Consider the following 26,552-nt stretch of genomic DNA (forward strand, 5'->3'; position numbering starts at 1 on the left):
TTATTATTTTTGGAAATTTGTATTTTTGAATAATTTAACTTTCAGCCTTTTATGTAGAAATTATCTGTAGAAAACTGTACAGTATCAGGATGGGTAGATTAAACCTGTAAAAAAAAAAAAGTGACATTTTTCTTTATTTTATGTGCATCCTTTGAGTTTACAATGCCGGGGATATTGTCTATGTCTCTATGTTGGATTTTGTTTTTGTTTTTTTAAGCAAAATAATAAAAATTATTAACTTCTTCTGGTGATTTTTTTAATTTATTTATTTATTTTTCAGCCTTTAGACATACAGATCTATAGGTGCTCATCTGAATACACAAAGTTATGGTTGACAGACTGTAAAATGGATTGAATGTCAATATGTTGGGAGTCATTTTGGAGCAGTAACAAACAATGTGTTGACAAATGTCAAGTGGTCTCATTCAAAACAATAACACCACCTTGTGGTGACTGTTGGTAACGTGGAGAGCTTCCATGAATACATCAGGAAGATGTAGCGCAAAGAGAGGCCCTCAGGCGGTACAAGACATACAGTGATGAGTTTGACTGAGGATGGCTGATATCAAGAAAATCCTACCAGTGGCTTCAAAAGGTTGGCGAGAGCAGGCCCTAAGAACCAGAACCATAGAGGCAGGGGTCTGGACCGTGCAAAGATGTCCCTAAAAAAGGTGCAGCGGTTGGTAGAACAATAGAAGATGCAGGCAGGCACAGCGTCACAAAGATGCACAACCAGCTGGATGGGATAGTACACAGACACATGAAACAAGGATGGGTTAGACGTTCCCAGACCTCGATCAGACACAACATAACAGAGTTAAGGTCCAGTGGGATTAAAGTTCTAGTTGATGGCAACCCAACCAGACAAAGTCAGCAGATTGAAGAAGAAGGAATATGAGAAGATCTAGAAGCACCAGGAGCTGAAGGAACAGATGCTGAAGGTAAAGTTAAGTAAAGCTGTGACCCCCAAACTGGGAAAATGGTTGTAGGTACAACATCAAAGGTCTCGGTCCAGAAGAGTGCAGTCTTAGGATAGGCTATGGCACAAAATACTAAAAAAAAGCTTCAGGTCGAGGACTGAAGCTTGAGACATACCCCACCCTGAGATAGAAAGCAAGCCAGCTGGATATTTAAAATGTTCATTATTATCAAGACAAGTCAGCTTTCAGCCCAAAAAAAGAACCTTTCTGCAATAAAAATCCAAATATCCAGTTAAGTCCAATAAATCAATTCCATCCATCATCTCTACACCTTAGTCCTCACCAGGGTCATGGGGGGCTGGAGTCTATCCCAGCTGACTCAGGGTGAAGGCAGGTTCACCAGGACAGGTAACCAGTCTATCACAAGGCTACACTCATTCACACCTATGGACAAAAAAAAAAGTGCTACCAACTGCACCACCTTGCAGCTCTCAAGTTCAATAAATCTAAGCTTTATATCAAACACTGCATCCAATCCGTGGTGTCGGCCTGCACAGCACAACTGTTCATTTGTAGTTTACCTAACTGGCCAGAACTGCATGTTTTTGTAAAGCGAGATGAAAACCTCCCCTGACTGCTGTGATTAGAGCCAAGGCTGTGTTTGCTGCGACTAATGACTGAAGGTAGTGAACCTGCTCTTCAAAAACACAGATACTTGGCGGTAAAAAAAAGCCCTCCCTTCATGTCGGACGGTCTGCTAACAGCATGTCATAGCAGTTACATTAATTGGCCACCAGATAGTAGCAGACAATCTGCAAGAGAGTCTTTCAAGGTTCTGCAAAATCTGTAATCTTAAAACGTCCTACATGGAGTTCTGCACGAGGCTTTTTTTCTTACATGTGAGCTGTGAATCCTTCAAGCATTTGAGCCATTCTGGTACAGCTTTTAATTACAGTCATCAGGCAGACCATGTTCTATTTTTGATTTCTATATTATATTATAATCTTCTTGCACTAAACTGAAGCCACTTCTCAAGCAAACAACGAATATTCAGATAAATTAAAATGTGCATACGCTGCATCCTTGGCTCCAAACTCATTGTGTACATCGTGATCTTGTTACACTCCTAAACGTCACTGATAATTAGCACTCCGGAGCTGAAGAATGACAGGTGATGCACACGGGGAATCTATTACGCTGCGTCAGTGGTATGTAGGCTACGCTTTGTGACAGCCGCCTCCCTGGTATCCGTGAGTCACAGCCGACAATCTCACCCTAAAAACGTGTTGCAGAATCAGCTGTGATGTGAAACTGGAGATGCAGATTACATCAAATTCATGCAGCGAGATTGTAAAACCTGGAATGAGGTTAGCAAAAGATCTTCCATGAGATTAGAACAGAAAAACTGTCGACCAGCAAGTTGGAGCTGCGGGTCACAAGTCCAACGTGCCACGACGGAGTGTGTTTAGGTAAGACTGGCACACTGAAATAGCACAAAAAAAACAATCACATGAAAGAAATGAGTATTATTTAGCAGCTGCATTCTTTAAAAAGTTGGTTAAAGATGAGGAAACAGTGAAGCCTCTCAGAAGAACTTTAAAAACAGATTTTCAGAGAGTTCGTTAAAGCAGCAGTGGTTTGAAAACTCATCTTTCACCTTCCACCTGGGACACCATTAATGCTATTTTTTGCACCTCAAAGCATAATATTAGTGGAGATGCTGGTCATTTCTGGGCATTTATAGAACCACACAGGGTTTCACAACAGATCCTCAGAGGTTTTTTTACGTCCAGGTCGCCCTCAAGCGAAGCAGCAACGCATCAGCTGATCACGCTGCAATGATTCAGCATTTAAATGGAATAAAACAACAATTCCCAATAAAGTCTTTCTGGTTTGTTGGTTGGTTGGTTGACATACCTGTCATACCACTTTCAACCGTTCTCTGTGTGTCAAAGCGCACAGACGAAAACAAAAACCATCCCAGTGGCTTCCAGAGCACTCGACTCGACAGTTTGAATTTGTGAAGCGTTCTGTTCTTACGAGCGTTTTACGCATTTGAAGGATGAAAACTGTGATAACTCGATGACACCGAGGAAACTAAACTGTAGCTGCAGTTATCGTGCGACTGAAATTGTATAATTTCAACATTTTAGCTCTTCCTGCTGAAATAAGCAGTTCTCCAAGTTGTTGATCTTTCAAATTAAAAGCTCCAAGAGGGCCTATTTTGGTGACCCTCCCTCCAGCTATGGAAGTTCATTACAGATCTTGTCACTGTGGGGTTAAAATCTAATTGGATGTTGATGTTTGATGACCACTAGAAGCTGAGAGGAGCTCAGGAGTCTCTGGGTGAAACATCAGCTCCTCAGAAACTGAATCACTTTCCTGCAGGATCAATAAAGTCGACGACTGCGAGAGAGACTCGCACTCGTCTCATTTGCTTTCATGGGAGTCGCTCATGTTTGAGGTTTTGGGTAATGAGCACCATAAACTCCCCCCCGCCCCCCCGCCCTCCGAAGAGACTTTATTAGCATTTGTGAATAATCCACTTCCTTTGGATAAACAGCTTGACTTGAGGGGGGGATCTCACCCAGAGCTGATCAGAGGCGAGAAGCAGCAGGAGGATAAACAGAAACAGGCTGATAGGATGACAGACAGGAAGGGCGGCGGAGAAGAGAGACAAAGACGGCGAGGCAGAAAGGTATTCGGGCTGTTCTCGGTACATTCCTGCAGAACTACATTCTTTGCTAAAATGGTTCGCACACACAGTCATGGTGGTTTGTCACGTTCGAATAAGCCTGATTAACTGCGGGCAAAAGTCAGTGTCACTTCAGTAATGAGGTTCTGTGAAAGTCTCTTCCCACAGCAGCTACGTTTCACTGAGCTGACGACCTTGTTCGAGGCTATTCAGGCAAATAAGAGACCAGCAGAGAACAGAAACGAGCCTCAGTGTGGACGCATGTGCTTCTGTTTATGCAACATCTCATAGAAATCTCATATTTTTCTCCTCAGCAGTGATGGAAACTTCTATACTCCCCTGGTTTGCATATTTCATAGATTAAGCGAGTGCTCTCTCTCGTGTGAAGGTTTGACTCTAATCCACTCTTGCTTGTATTCGGCTCGACCCTGACGCCTCGGAGGCCTCGTGTTTTGTCTCTTGAAGGTCCACGCAAGTAATTCTGTGGAGGCCTTGAAGCTCCTCGAACCACAAAACACTGACCTCCGTCTTTTTGCCCGCTTCTGGGAGGAAAGAAACCTTAGAAATTAAGTGTGACTTTATACGTTTGGCAGAAAGCACGACCCTGAGTGCGTACATATCACAATAAACCCCTCTGATGGACATTTGCTCTTTGTGAATTTACCTTTTGCAGGATTTCAAGATCAAATGTGCACCGTTTCCTCATCTAATATCGAAGTATGTGGCTTCTTTTGTTTAAGATTTTTACACTCAACCATCAGCATAATTTAAAACACATGCTTGTCCCTGCCTGTGCCACTGACTGTCAAGTCTTTGGTTAGTTTTCAGTCAACAAAAAGCAGAAAATCCAAATATTTCGTGGTGTGTCAGTTCAAATCTGTGGGAAAAGGTGTGTGCACTTGTTTTGGTTTGTGTGGTAGTCTATCCTCTGATACACTTTTATTTCACTGGAGTCATTTGGATCCCTTTGTTTTTAACACATTTAAACAAAATCTGCAATTTCATGCTTCTTTTTCTCCCCTGTGCAATGCATTTTACTTCATTAAGGTAAAGAAAAGTTTCCCTGTAGTTTCCAACAACTTCACCTGTGATTGAAATTCTATATTTTCCTGGTTTAGATTCAGCAGGAGACCTGGTGAAGCTTTCTATCTGAAGATGGAACTCATTCTTTTATTTTGAAATGTGAGAGAGCTGAAGACACAGAGAGCCTGTGCCGGACAACAATCTTTATCTTTCTTGTTCTTTATCGCGTTTGCATGACAAAAAGCCTTCGTCGAAACTCCCCTCTGTCCGTCTCTGGCCGTCTTTGGATGAAAAGAAGCTCACCGCGCGCCACACCTGTCCTGTTCGGGCACTCTGGCGCACAGGTGAGGCCGAAGCTCCGCCCACTTCCAAGTTTCAGTCAGACTTGTTTTGAAAGAGCAGCTGTTGAGGCTGTCAAAACTCAGTCGCTCCTGTCGAAGTTATTACACGGGGTTCGGGAGCGAGAACACACACATCCTCCTCCACATCCACAACAACAACAACAAAAACAACAACAACAGTCATGCCGCAGCGAACAGCGCAGGAGTGGATCCGGACCTCTCTGCGCACTCCGGGCATCTTCATCTTCGGCCTGGTCATGGCTCCCTGCGGCTGGATCCTGGATCTCACCGCCACCGTGTCCCCAAACTGGAGGACCCTGAACAACATCCCCAACAGACCGGCGGACGAGTTCCTGCAGCAGGGCATCTGGGACATCTGCAGGGCCACGACCACCACCACCACCCTGGAGTGCAATCTGCAGGACACCACGTACTTCGGGAACCAGATCATCGAGGTGGCCCAGGGCCTGATGGTGGCCTCCCTCATCGTGACTCTCATCGGGCTGGCCGTGGCCATCCCCGGGATACGCTGCTGGAGAGACCAGCCTAACTGGGTGGTGGCCGGCCTGGGCGGGCTGCTCATCTTCCTCTCGGGCGTCATGACCATCATCCCCATCGCCTGGTACACCCACATCCTCACCGAGATCACGTCCGCGTCCCCGCTCAACGACGTGCGCGTGGGCTACTGCATCATCCTGGGCTACATCGGCGGGATATTCGAGGTGCTGGGCGGCTTCGTCATGTTCATCGGGATCTGCCGCTGCTGCGGAGGGAAGAACCGGGGCGAGAGACCCGTGGAGGAGGTCACCGGCCGGTACCGGCAGAGGAAGACGGAGCTGCCGAGACGCGTGGAGGTGCCGAGCCTGAACCGGGCCAGGAGCACCGCCAGCAGCGTGCCGTACTCCAAGGACTCCCTGGACGATGATGTGTCGTTCCCCCGAGCCAAGAGCCCCGCGGCCCGCTCAGCCAACACCTCCATGAACGGCAGGCCCTACGACGCAGACCTATGAGGAGCTGGAGAGGAGAGGACAGTTTACAAAAGAGACTGTGAGTGGAAAACATCCGAGGAAGAGTATTGTAGTGATGTAGGAGACACAAATACAACAAAAAAGTACTTTAAAGTCAGCATTCAGTCTTCTGCTGAAGATCAAAAACCTTAAATATGAAACTGAAGTGAAGCAGAATCTCTCCATCATTAACATCTGAAGGCATGTGTGTGTGATAGAAGAAGGAGTTTAATGGTGTGACAGGTCCGTGGCTGCAGGTTAATGTGGCTCATTAAGGGCTCAGCTTGATTATGATTAATTATAACATGAGTGTAACAGATTACAGGCCAGTTGGAGGCCCCTAACGGAGCCATGAACACCATAAAGGTAGTGATAATGACAGTGTGAGGATATAGAAGGAGTGGGCCATGAAGGACTTTGGAGAATGAAGAATTGTGTCTGGAGGAAACAGTCATGAAGCTCAACTCAACTTGTCAAATATTCCTCATGTTTAAGGAAGCTTTTATTTTTCTCGTGTACATTGATTAATGCACCGTCCTGTTGTTTTTCTGTAAATACTGTCTTGTGATGCACTTTACGATTAAGGCCAAACCTTCCAGGTTGAACGAAGCATCCTGAAGTGATCAATGTTGTTCTCGTCGCTCTGCAGTACACGTGATTAAATGTGTTTCCTAATAACATATGGCTGAGTCCCTTTTTCTGAACTGGTCAGAAAACTAGAAAGAAAGAAAACTGAACCCGGTGAGTGAATCAACGGATGTACGATGACTAAAACATCACGTGGTACAGAAGTGAATATAGAGGTGATGTATTCATGTGTTGCTGTGTGCTGTACCCAGAGAGGGCTAAAGGGAAACTCATTATTTACACTCTTCAAACACACACTATGCATGACAGTGATGGTTTTCTTTCTTTCTTACACCCACTGTGCTGTGTTCACCTCGTAAGTATACAGACAATGCAGTCTGACCGGTCTGAGAGGTTGCTTTCTTTACACATCTCGTCCAACGACATTATCTCTTCTGTTCAAACCGATCTGAGACGAGGCGGCGACGCACTCACGGCTTCTTGTACGTCTTTTGTGAATAAATTGGCTTCTGCGAAATCACAATCGCAGCTCTGAGTGCAGCAGGACAACACGACGACAGCTGAATGAGATGCAGGAGTAGAGAGGAAATAAGAGTCTGTATTTTGTCTTGAATGTTTGTAAGAGTGCTCGAGCTGAAACAACATCAGGAGACCTGTTTGGTTGTGAAGAACTGACATCAGGGTTTTCAGCCTTGTCTTGATAATTAACTGAAACGGAGACAGAAAAGTGTGCTCGGTCTGTCTTTAAAGATGTCATCTAGCGAAAATCAATTTGTCCACATGATGTTTTCTAAATGCTGGAACACGGAAATAAGCGACCAGCACCATGACTGAGCATTTCCATCTTAAAACCGCAGCGTACCGACGACAGCCTCAAAAACACAGATTCAAACTTTAGTGGCTTCATACGTCACAAACCCAAAGGAACCAGTACAGTCAACCTGCAGGGTGGAGCTTTCTGTCATTATTCATCTTCAGAATCAGTTTCCAGTTTGAACATGGCTGAGTTGCAGGTGCCACTAGCACAGAGTAGCTGCACAGCGTTTGAGGACGGTGTTCAAGTCCAGAAGAGATGATTCTACATCTTAATATGTAATTAGTAGATGAGTTTTAGGGGTTTAATCAAAGAGTGAAAAAGGGAATTTAATTCTTTACTTTCATGGTAACGATGACACATGACAAAGGTCTGTCAAGTCAAGTCATCTTTATCTATTTATAGCAAAAGAAGCCAACCCAAAGACCAATTTTACACAATACAAGTACACACACATGATACGACAACCAGCTGAGCAGGTTATCATAGGCAAAGCATGTTGGAATAAAGAACACATAAATATAGAAAATCAAAGTTTTAAACAAAGGCAAAGATTTAAAGAAGAAACTGAGTAAAACTGATCAATGCAAAATTACAGGCTGTAGAAAGAATGAGATGAGCTTCAGACTGAACTAAAGCAAAGGGAACCATCCATCCATCATCTATACACCACTTAACCCTCACTAGGCTCACGGGGAGTCAGCTGGATCTATCCCAGCTGACTCAGGGTGAAGGCAGGTTCACCTGGACAGGTAACCAGTCTATCACAGGGCTACACTTAGAGACAGACAACCAAGCACACTCACATTCACACCTACGGACAATTTACAATCACCAATTAACCTCAGCATGTTTCTGGACTGTGGGAGGAAGCTGGAGAACCCGGAGAGAACCCACGCTGCACGGGGAGAACCCGGGGAGAGATCCCGGGTGTCCTCACCGGGACGCCAACCGGCGACCTTCTAGCTGTGAGGCGACGGTTCTAAGGCAGAAAATTAAGTGAATGTTTCAGAATCTATCTCAGTGGGTGGTCTGACATGATCAGTGCAGCATAGGTTGATATTTGGGTTAAACTCCTGAAACATTGGATCATACATTACCCATAATGCAATTAAACCATCTTCTCCAGCATCTAGAAAGTTTCCATTAAAGTCAACAGTGTCAGTTTGTAACAGAGGCAGTCAAGAGCTGCAGTACCCCACCCTGCTATCAACCCTATTATTATTTATGTAATCTCCTTTATTAATTTACTGTTACGTAAGCATGCAGCGAGTTTTCCTGTTTTCAATGCAGCATTAACAGGAAAGCAGGTGTTGACACGGTGTCGCCTTCACGGCTCATCTTTGGGTTCCTCCTTGGATCAGATACACGTCGTCTCGTATAACAAACGCCGTCAGCTTCAGAATCCAGATCACTGGGTCCAGGTGAGTTTGGTAAACACGGAAGCTGATGTTATCGCGTCACTGGAGCCGAAAAAGACTTTAAAAACGCACAGAATGCACAAAACAAACACGGAGTCTGGTGTCGGCGTTAATAAACGGTGACTCCCCGAAGCACACATCGTAATAGGAAAACTTTCATCTGAATTCTCACCTGAGGTATTTTCTAGAAGCAAAACCAATGTCAAAACAGACTTTATTTATATGAAACTGTGTGCATTTATACAGAAGCTATATGTATATAAATCACTGACCTTTTAGGGGTTTTGTACATTTTATTTGAAAACTACAAAAAGTTTAGAGAAATGTGGATTAAACACAGTTGCTCAGTGTAAACAGTGTGCACATAGAAAGTACAGTCCAGTGTCTATGTGGTTAAAACATATACATGACAGTGGAATAGACAAAAAAAAAGGCATAAATAGAAAATACAGGGGCATAGATGGACAGCAGTGATATTTACAAAAGTCACACACACAAAAAACAGCTCTAATTATAAAGTATAATCCGGCTAAAATACAGTTTGGCTTCCGCTGGCCAAACATTTGCTAACAGGAGAGGAATTTTCAAATGAAGAAAAGCAGGAGAACATGTTCTAGTTTCGGTTGGCTGATGTACAGAAGTTCCTTCTCTGGGAAGAAAAAAAATAAATAAAAAAAAACTACTTTCTTTTTCTTGTCAGTTTAGGCTACCTGCAATTTTTCAGCTCCAAATCGACTGAATATTGTGTGTAGCAGAGCTGAAAATTAACAGCGAAGTCGATGCTTTTGCTGATTTAGCGACAGCTTGGAAAGGAATGCGTTCGCAGAACTCATTAATGGAGTTTTGTCTTTGGCGGTTTGTCATCCTGACTCATCACTTCGGAGGAAAGCGGCCGTTTATACACACACGGTTTGTCCGACACGCTCGTCATCTTCTACGTCTACAGAGTGTGTGTGAACATAAACACACACCAGTAGTCACACGCAGCACAAAAACAGAGAAAGACAAGATGGCAAAAGCAGATGTGTGCCAGTGTTTGTCATTATCAGCAGGTAAACAGGCTGTAGGCAGTAATTCAGTCAGTAGTGAACAAAAGAAACACAGCACAGAAAAGACTCAACACTGGCGATGTTACACAGAGTAATCTGATTACTCATGAAGGACCAAAGTACCGAGGACTGGGAGGTTTATCTGTGACAAAACACATGAGTGATAATCAGTCTGCAAGCTGAGATTCAGCTGGTTTAAAAGCATGGAGAGTTCCTGGTTTTGTAAAAGCTTGACTTGAAATCCGCTGCGACCATCTTGTAGCTTCGATACGGGATTTGTGAAAATTATGCAGTATTGTGTGTATATATGTACATGCATGTAGACGGAACTCAGAGCTAAAGGATGCCAGTGAGGTGCTTTTCTGCTGCGTTAGAAACTGATCAGTTTGCACGAGGAGAACAAGAAATGCTTCCTAAACAAAATCTCACAAATGGCTAAAAGCAGGAACCTGCAGGAGGAGTGGTATGAAAAAGCAGCATCTACACAACGACAATGTGGGATAAAAAACCCACATCCTTCTGGTTAAAGTGCATATATACTCAATAAAGCTCTACAATAAAGCTTGAAATCAATTACTAAGTCTTTCAGTTTTCATAAACTCACTCGTGATGCGTACAAAAAGTTCAAAGCGCTGATTCTGCTTTGGCTGTGTTTACAGGAAGCTGCTGCTCCGTCACAGAGACAAACTAAAGCTGAGTGTTATTTTACTAAAACGCTGTTACAGGAAACCATCAGCAAGGCTTTGCAAACTAAAAATGCGATCAAAGCAGCAAACGTTGAATGAAGTACAGACAGATCCTGGAATTTGTTGCTGGAAATTCAAACTGCGAACAACGCGGTCGTTTAACCTTTTGAATTCTGCTGCAGAGAAGAGTGACACATTCAGTCGGTGTGAGGACGTCCATGCAGCTGCTGATGGAAACATCTGCACAAATAACCATATATGGGGGGAAAAAAATCTCTCAGTGTTTAAATTAATGTTGCTGCAGAGGCTGCTTGAAGCACAAACACATTATAGTGACATGTGCGATATACAGATGCCTGTAAATCACTCGTCTGTTTAAACCGACTGCCTGGGAGCTCTGGAGAGACGTGCAGGTGTTGACATGTTGCATGCATGCATCAGAAATCCTGTTTTGGAGATATAACTTATTTCTATACGTTTGTCATCATTGTGTGATTAATAAAAACCAGTGAATGTGCAGCAGTAGAAGTTCTGGTTCTAGATTGTTTGCAGTTTGAAAGAAACAAACCATCAGTCGAGTTGCATCAGTTTGTCAGGTTACTAGTCACGAGTCGAGGCCGTCAAGGTAGAGGTCAGTGGATCTGCTTCCCTTTAAACCAACTGTGCTGCAAACGCTGCAGAGGAATGCCGACGGACGCTCAGTGGTGCCTCACAATACCATGGTCGACCTGGACAAGGATGAGAGGAATTATACCTTTAATTATACCAGATGTTTTACATACTCTGTAAAGCAGAAAGCTTTCTGGTCCTTCATAGGTTTAAAAAAGATGTAAATCCACATTTAGACACTTGCAGATTGAAGACATCAATGACCTATGGAGTTTTTAACCACTAGGGGCACTATGGAGCACTGTTTTCAAGAGCAGGTCTCTTGGTAGCACAGCGTACGTCCTACAATTACTGTCATACTGTTGTGCTAATTGAAATCTGGTGGTGGCAACAGACCAACAAAAGCAGCTGGAAATCATGTGGCTGAAAAAGAAGGGTATCTTAAATATGATAAATCTAGCATTTGGTAAATGACGTTACATGAGGAAGGAAATACACTCAGTACACCTGTTGGATTTTGTGTGTTTTTGTGAATGAAAACATACTTTTTTCTGTTCTGATAGTAAACCCCACAGGGCATTAGCATAGCAGTATATTAGCGCTGGACATTCGTTCATAATGAAGTGCTTTAGAAGTAGTTGTCTTGAAAAAATGTCAAATGATTTTCACTGAAAGGAAAATTATGCAACACATTTTTATATTATATAGTTCCCTACAGTTAATGCAAATACTGTATACTTTAATTTGTAAATCATTCTTTTCCAATATGGAAACCATTCTGGGATGAACCACCTCCAGCCACCTGCCTACCTCAGATTTAGTTGAGATTTATGTCCATCACACTGCGATGTTGTAGCCATGCTTTGCTGCCTGATGTTTCCTGTGGACACACAAAAACATATTTTTTGTTGAGTGATGTTCATGATGAATGTGTGAGAGGTGGACATACCTGAATCACAAACAACTATTATTCATATAGATTTTTGTCGGGAAATAGTTCCCAGAGTGACGTGAGAGGATGACGATGTGATCTCTGCATGTTAACCGGTGCTGCCACACAGACTTCGTCCAGCTGCTGTGTGCCAAGAAATAGTTCCATCTGCAACTTTCTGAACGGAGGCCAGTTTGGTAGCGAACAACAAACATTCAGGAATGAAAAAAGAAGCTAGTGTGGAAGTGCCAAAACTGCAGTTCCATTAATGTCCACTTGAGGCCGGCTCCAGCTGCAAATTCAATCCCCCCCCATGTTAAAATGTCCAGATTTACAGCAGATGTAAACATGTTTACAGCCTGGTACAATAAAAGCTTTTGGTTTCTTTAGATAATTTCCCCATTTGTGAAAACTGTACAGAGGATGAATATGGATTTAACTGATTCATTTGAACTGTATTAAAGCTTAAAGACGATTTCAAGAGTGTGACCCAGTGTCAGCCTCAGAGAAGTTTGCATGGTGTTGCATTTTTGCATTTTTGCACTAGCTTGGAGTTAGAATAAGTCAAGCAGAGCTGAGATTTTAACAACCGGAGCCACTGCACTGAGCTGCAAAACCGCTGTTCAGGAAACGTGGATTTATGTTCTATGCAAAAAAAAAAAAAAGCATCAACGTTAATTCACATTAAACGTTGCTTTTTATTTACATTAATTCAACACCTGCAGCCATTCTGGCACACTCACTGCTCTGTCTCTACACAGGAGGGCTTTAGCTGGTGTGCTGTATGTTATCTAGTCTATCTATGGTAATAATAAGTGACCACGATGTCACAACTCACAGGGATGAGTGTGTCCTCAGCCCACCTCCTGTTTTGAGTCTTGCTAACTAAAGCACACAGCTGTGAGGAAACAACATCCATCTCCAGCTGGTTAAACTGTTGTGTGGTTGTTGCTGTTGATGGGATTTTACACATCATCACAGATTCATACAGGTCAGTGCTGCTGGAAAAACAACCACAATATCAACCAAATAAGTAAAAACAAACACTAAGGATGTGCCTATTCTCAGCTTGTAAACTAACCAGAAACATGCTGTATTCTTAATGCTAAGCTAGGCTAAACATGTCCTGCTTTCAACTCCATATTTGACAGATATATGAGAATGTCTAATGTCACTCTTTAAAAGAAATCAAAAGTGTGTTTTCTTTCTATTACTACTCTGAAAATAACAGCTTGAGACGCAGTGTTTTGGAATATTTCCGCACCTTTGATTCTTCTTCTGCTTCTGCCGCATCTTGGCGAGGATGAACGCCAGGATGAGCAGGCCGATGATGACGGCGACCACGCTCAGGGTCAGCGGCAGACTCAAGGCCCCGTTGACGGTGCCGTCGCAGGACTCGCCCTGGTAGCCCAGATGACAGTCGCACACCAGACCGGTCCCGCCACCCGCAGGAGGCACGCAGTCACCGTGGCCGTTGCACTGCGTCTCCCCACAGGTCGGCAGGCTGAAGTCGATGCCTCTCGGCTGGACAGCGGGCGGAGGGGTGTCCATTGTGGAAGATGGAGTGCAGAGAAGAAAGGAGGAACACGCTGGAAAAGAAAGAAGCAGAAGGAGAATATTAGAAACAAAGGATGAATGGGTGAACAAAACACACCCTGAAACACAATAGAGAGCTCGGACACAGCTGAACCGGAGGCTGGGTTAGGTCAGACATGTCTGCAGCTTTGTTGTTAGTAGTCCTACTTTAAGAGATTAAAGTTGTGCAACTGCAAAGTAGTAATGTGATTCACTGGCTGAACAAAGTCTGCTTCAAATGTCACAGTCATATATGTACCTGAGATATATTTACCCTGTGAACATGATGATAAAGATAAACACTGACTTTACTTCCAAACAGACCTCATTCATATCCTGTGTGAAATGTAGAAATCATATTAATTTTCTGGATGTTTAATGTCAAACTATTTCTGCACAGATAAAACAACAAAGAAGACAAGACGTTGTGTGTAAAGGGATTAAATTTCACCGCTCACTCACAGAACTGCTGTTTGTCAGGCAGCGTGGTGTCCCAGCCTCATTTTACTTTAAAATCATCACATACAAATGACTAAAAAAGCATAACAACCCGACTGCAGTTTCACGGCACTCAGCTGTGCACAACACAAACTGAACAAAGCAGCACACGTGTACAAAAAAACGAATAAAATGCTATTTCACTTGCAAAGCTGACTTCACACTTATATGTGTTTTTGAGCTGCGAACTGAATAATGAAGCTGGAATGTGAATGCTGGAACATTTTTATTAAAAACTGGTATTAGTTCTGCCTTGTCCTGACACTAGTTCTGTTTTTTTAGACTGGCCACCTGAATGAAACAAAGAGCCCATTATAACCCACTCTGATCCACCAGAGACACTAAAATAGCTCCAAAGCAAAGTGTTGCTTTAATGTACAATAAACACACTGGTGTCGCAAAGTCACTGCAAAGAATGAAGACACAAGCCTGACCACAGAGCTCCAGCGTAGCAGCTTTTCTGATAAATAAGCGGTGATGGGGAAGTTACTCCACTTATCGAAGCATCTCGTTATTCAGGTTTCTCACCACCACCACAGCAGGACTGCGTTCCCCACTGGTTTCAGGGAAGGCAAAGTGTGAACCAGCACAGCGACACATCAAGAGAAAAATGTAAAAAAAAAAACCATCTACTCACAGAAGCAAAGGATTAAACCACGGTGTCCTAAAATGTGTAGAGCTGGAATTCTTGTTGGAGAGACTTGCAGGTGTGTGTGAAAGGTCCCGGGTCTCTGAAAAAGAATGTGAAGTTCCCCTTTCAGTGAGGGAATCTGTAACAAAAGGAAGGAGGGGAGAGGAAGAAAGCTGAGACCTGTGAATACCTGCCTGCTGGTTTTTTTTTTTCTTTCCCTATAAACACACATATCACCTCCTCCCTCTGGCTTATCTGTAAATGGGCTGAGTCATTTACTCACTCCTGCTCCCACCAAATGTGTCTGACTGCGATGTGGCAACTTTACATTTCAGAAGGTGAACGCAAACTAGCCGTGAGTTAACCCTTGACTCACAGTGACTCACGAAACTGAGCAACGTGACGTCCCTGGGAAAAGTAAGTTTCACTGTGCAGCATCTTTGACACAATGGCCCAGTGAATAAAAGAAGCTGCCGCTAAACAAGGACCAGAGCTACAGCCAGGAGCAGCCACATGCACACCTGAAGCCTGTTCTGTGGAACTACAGTAGGTGTGTTTGCCACGCTGGTGGGGGAGGGAAGGAGGAAGAAGCAAGTTGGAACAGGACGTAGCTGGAAAGAGCTAACAAGACTGCATGGGTTGTGTTACAGATCCCCTTAGTTACCCAAACGGAGCAACACATCTCAACAAAACCGGCTGCAAACTTTCCAAACCGAAGACCTGCATCCATTTAATCTGCATGTCTTATTATCAAACCCTTTCTGATATCTGACTCGACTGTACTTGATGGTTCTAAATACATCCTGAGCTACTGTAACAGCTCATTGCCGACTCTTAACAAACACAAATTAGTCCACACAAATCACAGTCATTACGCTGTGGTTGTTGCAACACGGCTGCTCGGTAGCCGGCTTGTTTTGCCATCAACCTCGTCTCCTCTAAGTCGATAAACTTGCTTTCGGATTACTCAATCAAGGAATGTAATCTGTAATAGGTTTCTAAATACCCTACAAATGTTTTAGAGTTAGACAAAGAGGTTCAGCAGCTTTGACACCAGAGGACTGTTAGAAACCTGATGGGGGGAAGAAAGGATTAGACATGAAAAGTGTTCACCCCTCTTGGAAGATTTGCTCTTCAACTCATGGTCAGTTACATTTTGGGGTTTTATTTGACAAGAATTTACAAAAAATACTCCTTCATGTCTAAATGAAATCAGATTTGTACAAAGCAATGTCAATCAATTAAAAAAAATCTAACGGAAAATAAGTGATTGCATCAGTACTCACCTGCTTTTAAGTGACTCACCTACTTTAACACAGAACTAGGTCTCGACTGGAGCTCACCAGAAGACATGTGAAAGAATATGAAGTCAACTGAAAGAAGGTTCTTTGGTCTGATGAGTCCAAAATTGAGCCTTATTTTCACCAGACCAGAACATCTCCCTATCCCCACTGTGAAGCACGGCAGCAGCAGCATCATCTTCTCAGCAGCAGGCCCTGGAAGACTTATAACGGTAGAGGGTGAAATGATTGCTTGAAAGTACAGGGAAATCCTGGAGGACAACCTGATGAAGTCTGTAAAAGAACTGTGACTTGGGAGAAGATTGTTTTCTGGAAACAATGACCTGAAACATACAAAGAAATGGTTTAAAGCGCGGGGATAAAAGGGGGAAACTTCCTTAGGATGGCGAAAGGTCTTTGTAGGTACTGTAAGTGGATTAGACCAGAAGGCAATCCGAACATATCCAAGGTTTTACATATCCAGTCTTGCCTGGATATGCCCTGGGATCTCCCAGGAGCACCATTAACAGGGTGAGTAATCGCTTGTGTTGGTAATGAAACAGACAGCTGTACAGTAGCCACCAAACAAATCCATAACACATCTACAGGCAATACTGCAGTCAACTCTCAGGACACGCTGGTTCCGTGAGGTGGAGGGTGTCGTAGCTTTGATCTATAGAGAAGACGGTGACGGCAAAGACAAGATAATGTGAGAATCTCAAAGGAAAACATGCGTACCAAAGCATGGCAACGCAGAGACTTGATATCTTGGCACCAGCGAACAAGACATGTAATGACACAAATCACACTTACCGTAGTCTATAATTACACATAAAGCTGATTGATATCATCTCAGTAAACAGGAACAAAACAAACAAGCAAAACTCGTCTTCAAAGCCCAGCTCGACCAAAGATGTGTTAATGATACCTTACTTACTGAACCAATAGCAAAGCTGGAAGAACGTTAGGTTGAATCTCAAAAGCTCCCAAACCATCCGACTGTTGTGCCATTTCCACTTTTTGAAAAGAAATGTGAAACTCTTGCTTAATTAATAATAAAGAAATAACCTAATTTGCTCTCCTGCTAAAAAGAATCACTTAAATAGAAAATCTGCAGCATGAGCCAACCGATAACTAGCCGTAGCCGAGCATAAATACTAGAAATGGCTACGATGGTTCTGTAAAATAAAAATCCACCTGATAGCAATGCTAAAACTCACTAATTAAGATGTTTATTGTCACGTGTTCAATTAAACAAAAACCAAAGCAACAGTTATTGAACATTGAAGGTACCTGCTAGCCGCTATCAAAGCTATCCTCTTGTAGATTGTAAACCGCCATTTTTTTCCCCACAGACTAAATAAACAAGGTATTGTGACCGTATTGTTTTGATTTTTATTTATTAGATCTGGTAGGTGGATACGATCAGCTTTGGACTAAAGGCAAGCAAGCCAATGCACCATTATTGCTAGATTTTTATGCTAAGCTAACAGGCTGCAGGCTAAAACTACACAAGTGAACAAGTTTATTTCTAACAATTATGAAATATTATTTGGGGACTTCGTTATTTTTTTTTTTTTTGTTTTACCTGAGGAGGAAATAACTTTTGTACAGCAGCCACTTTACATCAAGCAGCATTTATGTAGTCGTAACAGCTGTGCTCACCTTTTTTTTTATTGACAAAATGGCTTCACTGGTTTGGTGGCTTACACTGCCCTAAAGAGCAGCTTAATATTTGTCTGAAGTCTTAGTAAAGGCCAGCATTTGAGACGTAGGAGTTATTCAGGCAGCGTTATTAAGACGATCAACATTGTGTTTGCTTTCTCAGGCATTAGGTGGAGTCAAAAGGCTCAAGCATGACTTTTGCTAATCTGTCCGTACACGCCTCCACCCACGTGTGCATTTTTTTGGTCGAAGGCAGATATTCAAGGATTGCAAAGGCTCAGTGAACCATCTGTGTGTTTCTGTCCTCTGGCTGATAGACAGGTGGAAGTAACCGACATTAGCAGAGGATCTTTCATAATTTAGGTTTCTATGGAACTTAAAACGGGGGAAAAGAGAACCAAGATGGCACCAGGAAGTATTTGGTCGAAACTGGTGTCAGCTTGGCAGCAAACTGAAACGAGGGATCAGGTTTATCACAAAAAACCTACATCGAAAAAAGTGTGGCAGACACAACACAGTCACACACACTTGGGGGGAATAAACACAGACGTGTAGTCATAAGCAGATGAGCGTTATGGTGACAACGCTGTCGGCACAGCGGCGTTAGTAAGACACACAACATGCTGTACACACCTAGGACAAGCATTAAACTACATCAGGATATCCAGCCAGTGACAGACAGGATTAAACGCAATGAAAAGTCCGTCTGCGTCAAGTCTGGGGAGTGAAGAGTCTTTATCTTTAATTCTAATTTGCTGGATTGTAATGAAAAAACTCTTCACTGCTGTGCAAAGCGTCAGTTTTAGTAAATTGGTCTGAAACTCTTCAGCTTGTGGAAAATTGTCCTCAGTATCTCAGAGGAGCTGATAATCTGAGTTTCCTTCAGACGTAAATGAAAAATCCACAAGAAGAGTCTGGTTTTTGGTTCATCACTTTTATTACAACAAATCGATGGAAACTCACGGCCGCTGACGTACGTTCTTGCTTGTAACGTCTCAGGCCTCCATGCTGTCATAAAACCAACACGACAAAGCTGGTCTGACAACTGGATGCCACAACTTCCTGTCAGCAACTGCAGAGTGGTCTAACTGGGTTGCAGTGACTTTAATACTGGCGGGGAGCTCGTCACATCTGCTGAGGTCTCCAGCTGCTGAGACAGAAGGAAAGACCATTTTTACCCCCTTAATATATAAAACAATTAAAGACACTGAGTCAAACTGAGGAAGAAAATGTTAGAAATTGAGCAAATTCTAAGAAATCGACGTGATATAAAGGTGTACAAATCATGTTAATACATATTAGAATTATTGTAGGTTAAAGAAAGAGAAAAGAAATAATTAGAAATGAAACTCAGACATTCTATTAGACTGAATCAAACTTACATTAAAAAACACAAACTTAAGGAATCACATTGCTTCACTTCGCAAGGTTGGATCAACTTTATCACACCGCAGACCTGCAGTTGCATAACTGCAGTGGCAATTATACTTTGCAGTCACATTTAGAGACAAAGAAACACCTGTGATATGATCATAAGCATTTGGGATTTGAATATAAACTGCTGTGAAATGGGACCACAGAAGAAATCGACACACGGATCAGGATGAGGTTCTGGCTTTAGTCATTAAGGAACCAGAGTTTCATACATCTGATCACTAACATCTGAGTTTTATTTTTCCTGTTTACAAGTTATGTCTGTGGTATAAATGAGGCTGAGCCAACCTGCAAAGTAAAGTGATTTGGTTCCTTGGCAAAAAAACAAAACCCTATTTATATTCACTTTGATGAAGATTTGACTTCTCGTCTTGCATATTAATGACTTTGTAATCTCAAATTCTTGTAAATTCTTGTAAATTTACGCCTTTTAAATTCTATTGCTTCTCTAAAGTCTGTTTTCCCCCCAAAAGCATTAATAATAAATAAATGAGTCTTGCAGCTTCTTTAAAAGTTTAAGACATCGTGGTTGACTTAGTTTTTAAACCTGCATCGAACGGCATGTTGCCCAGTTTTGAGGAAAAATACTGAATATTTACAAATAGCAAATATCTGATAGGTTGTAAAACTTAGATAAGAGAAGTCAGATAAGACTCTTATTGCATATTCATGGTTGGAAATCACATTGGTGAGCAACAATTAAAAAATAAACTGGTTTGACAAGCATCAGTTAAACAGTTGGTTCAGTTGGTAGGCAATAAAAAATACCCATGTATGATTCACAATATCAAATAAATTCAAAGCAGTTCTGTGAATGAATCCCCGTCACTGACATGAGGGTTTTACCTCCGAGTCAGAATCGTTGTTTTCACCAGGAAGGCCCATGTTGGCCATCAGAGTCTCTTTATCGATGGATTGGCCTCTCATGAACGGCAAGTCTCTCCTGTTGAAACAAGGTCGGAGAAGCCAAGTGTTTATCTCCTACATGTCTCACTACGCTACAAGCTACAATCCAAGACTTTCTTTAGAGCTTCATTCCAACCAAACCTTACAGCAGGTCAGTTTAATGCTTGGTTGACCTTATTTGACTCCAAGTGTCAACATGAAGTGACCTCCTGATGTGCACCAGATAACTCTCTAAATCACAGCCATAGTTACCTTTTTGTGAAAATGAAAGCTGCAGCCACCAGAGCAGCCACGAGGCAGACGACACCCAGGATCACACCCACATGGCTTCGTCTTTCCGCCTCCTGACAGAACTCTCCCTTGTAACCGGCCAGACAGTGGCAGCGAATCACTTTTCCTTCTGTGATGCAGCTGCCGTGGCCGTTGCAGTGTTTTTGACCACAGAGGGCCGGGTCTTTTTTAACCGCTTTCTTCAGGGTCGGAGAAGACCGTGGAGAGCCTCCATCACTGGCTTTGGTGCCAGAAGAAGCATCGTCTGAGCTTGGACCTGCAGACAAAACCAGTGGTAGTGATTCAGTCATGACTTGATAATCAGACACTAAATGTAAAACCTTCTTTTATGTCGGATAGCAAGGCTGTCAGATTGTCAAGACGGAGGTCCAGATACGAGGAGGGCTTGATGCTGGAAGGCTCATTAGTTGGTAATATTTATTGTTCATAGTTGTTATAATAACTCGTGTATTTCAGCCTGGATTTCAGCCTAACTGACCGGTGTGCTTGTGCACGGGCCCGTTGGTTGACATCGAGGGTAAGTAAGGCTACATTCAAACGGTGTTCTGGCCACTTCCACCCCGGGGCAGCGCTCTGACGGGGTGGAAGTGTCCAGAACACACAGGCAGTACTTGGCTGCTGATGCTAGTTTAGTTAGCGCTCACACTTCTGTTTCCTCCATCGGTGGCGGCGGGGGAGTGGCAGATACGCTCCACCGTTACCATCCATGTTTACTTCCATAAACACTGAGCACGCCAACTCAGTGGTAGTCGTAATGTATTTGAAACTGTGATATCATCAATTTAAAAAAAATGTTCTACAGAGTTTTGGTTTTTAAATCAGTTGACCGTTTCTGGTGTACTTCTACACGCTAGTCATGCCAAGTCACTAAAAAAGTGACTCAGGAAAAGATTAAACCAGTTTGTGTGCCCCTCTAGTGTGAGTAACGGTCACATATAGAAAATAATTTTGCTCCGTCACTCCTGAAAATGACCTTAAATGTGGGTTCTTAACTGAGGCGGTGAATGGAAGTCAGTGAATGGATTAAAATGAGATCATGATGTTCTCGTACCTACCACAGCTACTTTCACCAAACTGGGTAATTAAATCAATTCAAGTGGACTTAACAGTTCTGCACGATGCTGGTGATTCCAAGTGAATCCGTTACTTCAGGAGCAACTGAAATTTCTGGTTCTTGGGTCTGAGTCACGGCAAAGCTAAGATTACTTAATACCCCTTTTAAAACTCACAGTCCTGCTCATCCGACTGGTCCGGACAGTCCACGTGTCCGTCGCAGAACTTGCTGCTGCCGATGCACTTGCTGTTGTCGAAGCAGGACATTTCTCCGGCGGGGCAGGAAGGCACCGGGGTGCAGGAGGTGCCGTTGATGCTGTAGAAGCCCCGCCCACACGTACACGTCCGACCTCCGGGGAAAGGCAGGCACAGCTGGACACATCCGCCGTTGTTGCCGGAGCAGCTGTTGTTTCCTGGAGGAAACGGGTCGATGGAAATAACGGGTTTAAAGTCACTAAACGTTTGTCTCTGAGAAGACATTACAGCGCTTTTAATACATAATATAAAAGATTATTCCAGTTAAGGTGGAGTACGCGATTCTAATTTAATGCATTTTATTTGGTAAAATTCTGCAAATGTCCGTTCTGTGTTTGTGCTGGAAGAAATTCCAGCAGGACAAAGACAGACGGTAAATCTGAGCCTAACAAAACATGCAAACTGGCTGAAAATCAAACATCTGTCTCCACCTTTAACAAATTATCAATTAATCAATAAACAGCCTCAACAACATGTATTGAATGTAAACAGACTGAGCTTCATTTAGCAATGTGGGGATTCATTTATTTCTTTGTCCGTTTCTTTAAAATACTTTGCAGGTCTCATGCTTTTTAAATTCTCCTCAATATCTTCCACAATTGTTCTTCTTTCTGGAATTTATAGATTTAATAAACTATGTGTTTGCTTATACTTTTACATATAGTGTTGTATTGTAGGACCAAATAATAATCACATCAGGTCATTTTTTAGACCATCGTTTACTTTTCTAATAGCCATATTTGTGACATTACTTGTTGGTATGCAAAGTATGCAGAACACACAAGTCGTTTTTTTTTTTTTAAACTTTAACAGAAAAGTCTCACTTCAACACGTAGCCTCCAGTCAGCTGCTCTTATGACTTTGGTCCATCACAAATATCAGTACAGTACACATGTTGTCCAATATGAAAAGTGTTTAAAGAAAAAAAAAAAGTGTGGTATAATTTAGAAACGGTGCCCTGAAACTGTCTGCAGCACATATAGCAGAGTAAACAAATGAGTGGTGCAGACTGTTGTCGCGGTAACTTGCCAAACAGTTTATAATAATCCGTGGCTATAAACCTAATGACCTGATCGTTTTCAATATAACCTATATATACTAGTATATAACGAATACTGTAAATTTACCTTTACTGAAATTTCATACTCCCTAAAAAAATAAAATTGACATCCACCCAAAAATCTATTATCAGTTGGGCTTCTGTGCAAAGTCTGAACACAGAAAGCATTTATAGATTCCCAGTGTTTGTATGTTTGCTTTTGTGTCTGCCTGCATAAATCCAGTTCAGCTGAAACTGTGTTTGCAGCTTTTGACAGCTGATATAAAGATAAACTTTACTGATCCCACAGTGGGGAAAGTTCACCGTTACAACAGCTCCAAAAGAAAAAAAAGTGTCCAGTCAGTGCAAGAATAATTTAGAAACACCCAGTGCAAATTGTAGGAAGAGAAACAGAAACACACAGTGCAAAAACTGCAAGAGAAAAAAAAAACATCATGTACAGAAGATTTTTTTTCGAAGACTATATATACACAAGATGAGGTAGTAAATGGTTATTGCACGTAATGAAATGGGTTTGTTGGTGGAAACAAGTGCAGCAGTAACAGAAGTACCAGTGGAGTTTATAATGCAGCAGTGTGAAGTCTGACTGATGTCAGGATGAAGGACCTGCGGAAACGTTCTTACACTTTGGCTGAACGCACTGCTTAAGGACTTCACAGTCTGATGCAGAGGCTGGGAGGTGTTTCCTCTGACAGCAGACAGTCTGGCCAGTGCCCTCCTCTGTCCCACCACCTCAGTGGAGTCCAGGGGCAGCCACAGACTGATCTGGCTCTTTTTATCACACTCAGAGCACCCCCCTCCTTAGCACACCACTGATGCCACCACAATGTCAGAACGTCCACAGCACTAAAATATTCAACAGAAGACTGGCCTTTTTTGTTGTAAAGTTCACTTGCTTGTCTTCATTTCAACATTATTGGCTATGAAGCACGTTATAATGTTTGTTTATTAGCAACGTCATACTGTGTGTTATGAATATTTGCAATTGTGGTGCTTCCTGTTGACATATCAGACCATTTATAAGGAAAACAAAGACCCTCAGAGATAATCTTAGCCAGCATATTGTATATTCATGTGTCTTGTCATGAATTACCAAGAAAACATACTTTGCTTTAAAACTTTTTTCCCCCCATATGCATGTCCTGAGTGTCAGTGTGTGGCTGAATAAGGAGGAGTGTGTGTCACAGCTCCATTCATCGCTGCTCTTTCCCACTGCAGCCCACAGCAACAGACTGGGATCTCTCACAGCTTGCCAAGCCTCATCTCCCTGCGGCTATCGCATCGCTCTGCCATCTATTCAGCTATTCAGCTCAAACTGAGCCTAAGTGAGTCTTTTCATTCTGCCTGCAGTGTCCGATAACACGCTTCATCAGCGTCCTCCATTCAGGAAACAGAAGGGGAAAAAGTTGAGGTGAAAATATCGGCGTCCAGCTGGAGTAATCCCCGTTTTATGACTAACGGGCCGGTTTGGCTGTTTTACAAATTAAGCTGACGGTGTGCAGCAAGTCTGTTGGTCAGCGTTACAAACCTGGGCATGAATTAACGCATTATGTAGCATCATATAAAAGAGGATTTAGGCGCTGACAGGCCACTTTCACAATTTAAACGTAATCCAGCACGATGGCTGCAGGAATAACTGATGGGTAAATCACTTTAACAGTTAAAAATCAGCCCTGTGACTGATCTTCCCCTGCATCGTCACACATCTTAACTCCAATATCAACATAAAAGAGTCATGCGTCTTTAAATAGCAGTCACAAAGAAAGTACACATTTGTATTCCAGTAATAGGATATTCCTGGTTTGCAGCTGCAAGAATAAACATAGCATTAGCATAGCAGCTACTTGCTATTGGAGGATATAGTGGAGGAATGAAGTCATGCTCCGTGCGAGTGTGTTGCAATCTGAGCTTCTCTGTTCTTTGTTTTGGTGGCGAGTCAGGCCATGTAAGCATGTTAGTGCATGAATCCCTCCCCTTGGTCCTTCCTGCATTTATAAATGGACTGATGACAGATGATAGGTGTCGTCCTGCACGGAAGGTAAAAGCAGGATTGCAATGCATCTTTCTTTGAAAATGAAGATTTCTTTGTTTTACCAAATGTTCTGCACCACTTTTATTTCTGCTCAGTTTCTACTTTTGCAGCATCCATGTTCGTTTGTGGGTCCGTCTTCTGCTGCGTGTCAAGGACTCGCAGTGAACTGGGCCGAACTGGAGCAAAGTGTAGCGAAGGAGACGCCGACGAAGTGACGATAATGTTGTTCCAGTTGACAGTTTTTTTTTTCTGGTTGTAAATCAAAGTGACGGTATGAGGACAGCGTAGCTCACATGCTCGTCTGTTTTGGTCTGAGCTGCTGGTGCTCCGGTGGCCTCCAGTGGTTCTGAATGTCGTGTGCAGCATCTTTAACCCACTTTGACGATCTGGATTCACCCCGAACCTACTTCACCGACCTTTCTTGAAACTCAGATGAGCCGGTGCACAACATAAAATCCACAGACTGAGGATTCTAAAACAAAATCTCCCACAACTGTGTTCTGTCCTCTTTTGCATTTTGTGGTTTTAAGTGTTTTATTTTGCTTTATGTGATTTTATAGCATTTTTTTTTTACCTCTCTACTGGTCTCATTGTTTATCTGTGTACCTGCTCCCCTCCTTCTCAGATTCTTGTCATTCCAAGTCCAGTTTTTCTACATCCTCCATACCTCACCTCCCCTCTAGTGGCCATGAGCTCTTTTCCCAACAGTCAGCTTTAACATGCAGTGCATGAGGGAAGCTTTCAGAAAAAGAAAAAGTTGATTTCTGTGCTCCAATTCCTCTGTAGTCGTTTACATGACTCTGCACACACCAACAAGCAAATCCCTCTTCACTCCATCTGCTGTGTCGTTTCATCGTCATGCATTCTGTTGCCAGAACCACTTGGATTATCATGTCGTGTTTCTTGTAAATTATTTGTCACTCGCTCATCATTGAGCTCGTTTTCCCACCTACCAGTCTGGCTGTTGTTGCTGTATGCCCGGACCTCCGCCACGCTGGTCTTTGTCTCAAACCACAGCTGTTTGGGCTGGAGGCTGTCGCTGAACCACAGTTTGGTCACATCTACACACGACGAAATGCAAAAAGAAAAAATCATTAAAAAGAAGTTCTATACATTTAAAAACATTTGTTCAGTGCAACTGGGTAACAAGGCTGCTAAGAAAACATGTCATGTCCGTCCACCACTCAGACTGAATATCAAGATGTGATAGAAAGGAAACTGGGGATTAGAAATGGATTTTTAAATATCATTTAAACAGTGCAGATTAGTGAGAATGAGCCGACTGCATAATTAATTGTGAGAATAGTCTGTGATGCCATCTGCTGCCTGAAGGGATCAAAGACAAATGAAACCAAGGTGGGTGAAGGCCAGAGCTGCTCTGAACAATTAGTGGAGGGGAATAGAAAAAAAACACAACAAGCCCCAAGACTTCCCCCGAAGGAAAACCATTTCTCACCACCTTAAACACTCCTGGCTGCAATTCTTAGCATTAACAAAGTGAGGGGCCTCGGTGCAGGCTGCTTGTTTACCAATTTACCCAAAAGGGTTTCAGGATAAATGATGGCTTTAGTTTTTACTGTCAGAAAACAAAGTCTGCTCGGCTGTGACTCACCATCTCTGGAGCAGTTTGACATTTTTCTTTTTTTTATAGCAACATATTTGGCAGTAGGTGGAAGTATTTGTGTCCTTGCCTTTATCCAGGGTGACCCAGAAGAGGATGTTGGCAGTGTGAGTGAAGGAGACGAGCAACCCGGGCCCCGTCTTGTACTGTTTATACCCCGATCCATC

The 26,552-nt window shown here is 42.8% G+C and overlaps 1 protein-coding gene across 1 annotated transcript; it reads left to right on the forward strand.

Moving 5' to 3' along the window:
• Positions 1-5,093: 5,093 nt before the first annotated feature.
• On the forward strand, positions 5,094-6,668 carry LOC103357690 (claudin-23-like). The gene has a single exon (XM_008282357.1). The coding sequence runs from the start codon at positions 5,162-5,164 to the stop codon at positions 5,987-5,989; it is 828 nt and encodes a 275-aa protein (XP_008280579.1). The 5' UTR covers positions 5,094-5,161; the 3' UTR covers positions 5,990-6,668.
• The last annotated feature ends 19,884 nt before the right edge of the window (positions 6,669-26,552 follow it).

This window comes from Stegastes partitus, unplaced genomic scaffold, assembly GCF_000690725.1.
Source record: "Stegastes partitus isolate 25-593 unplaced genomic scaffold, Stegastes_partitus-1.0.2 Scaffold268, whole genome shotgun sequence".
Lineage (NCBI taxonomy): Eukaryota > Metazoa > Chordata > Actinopteri > Pomacentridae > Stegastes > Stegastes partitus.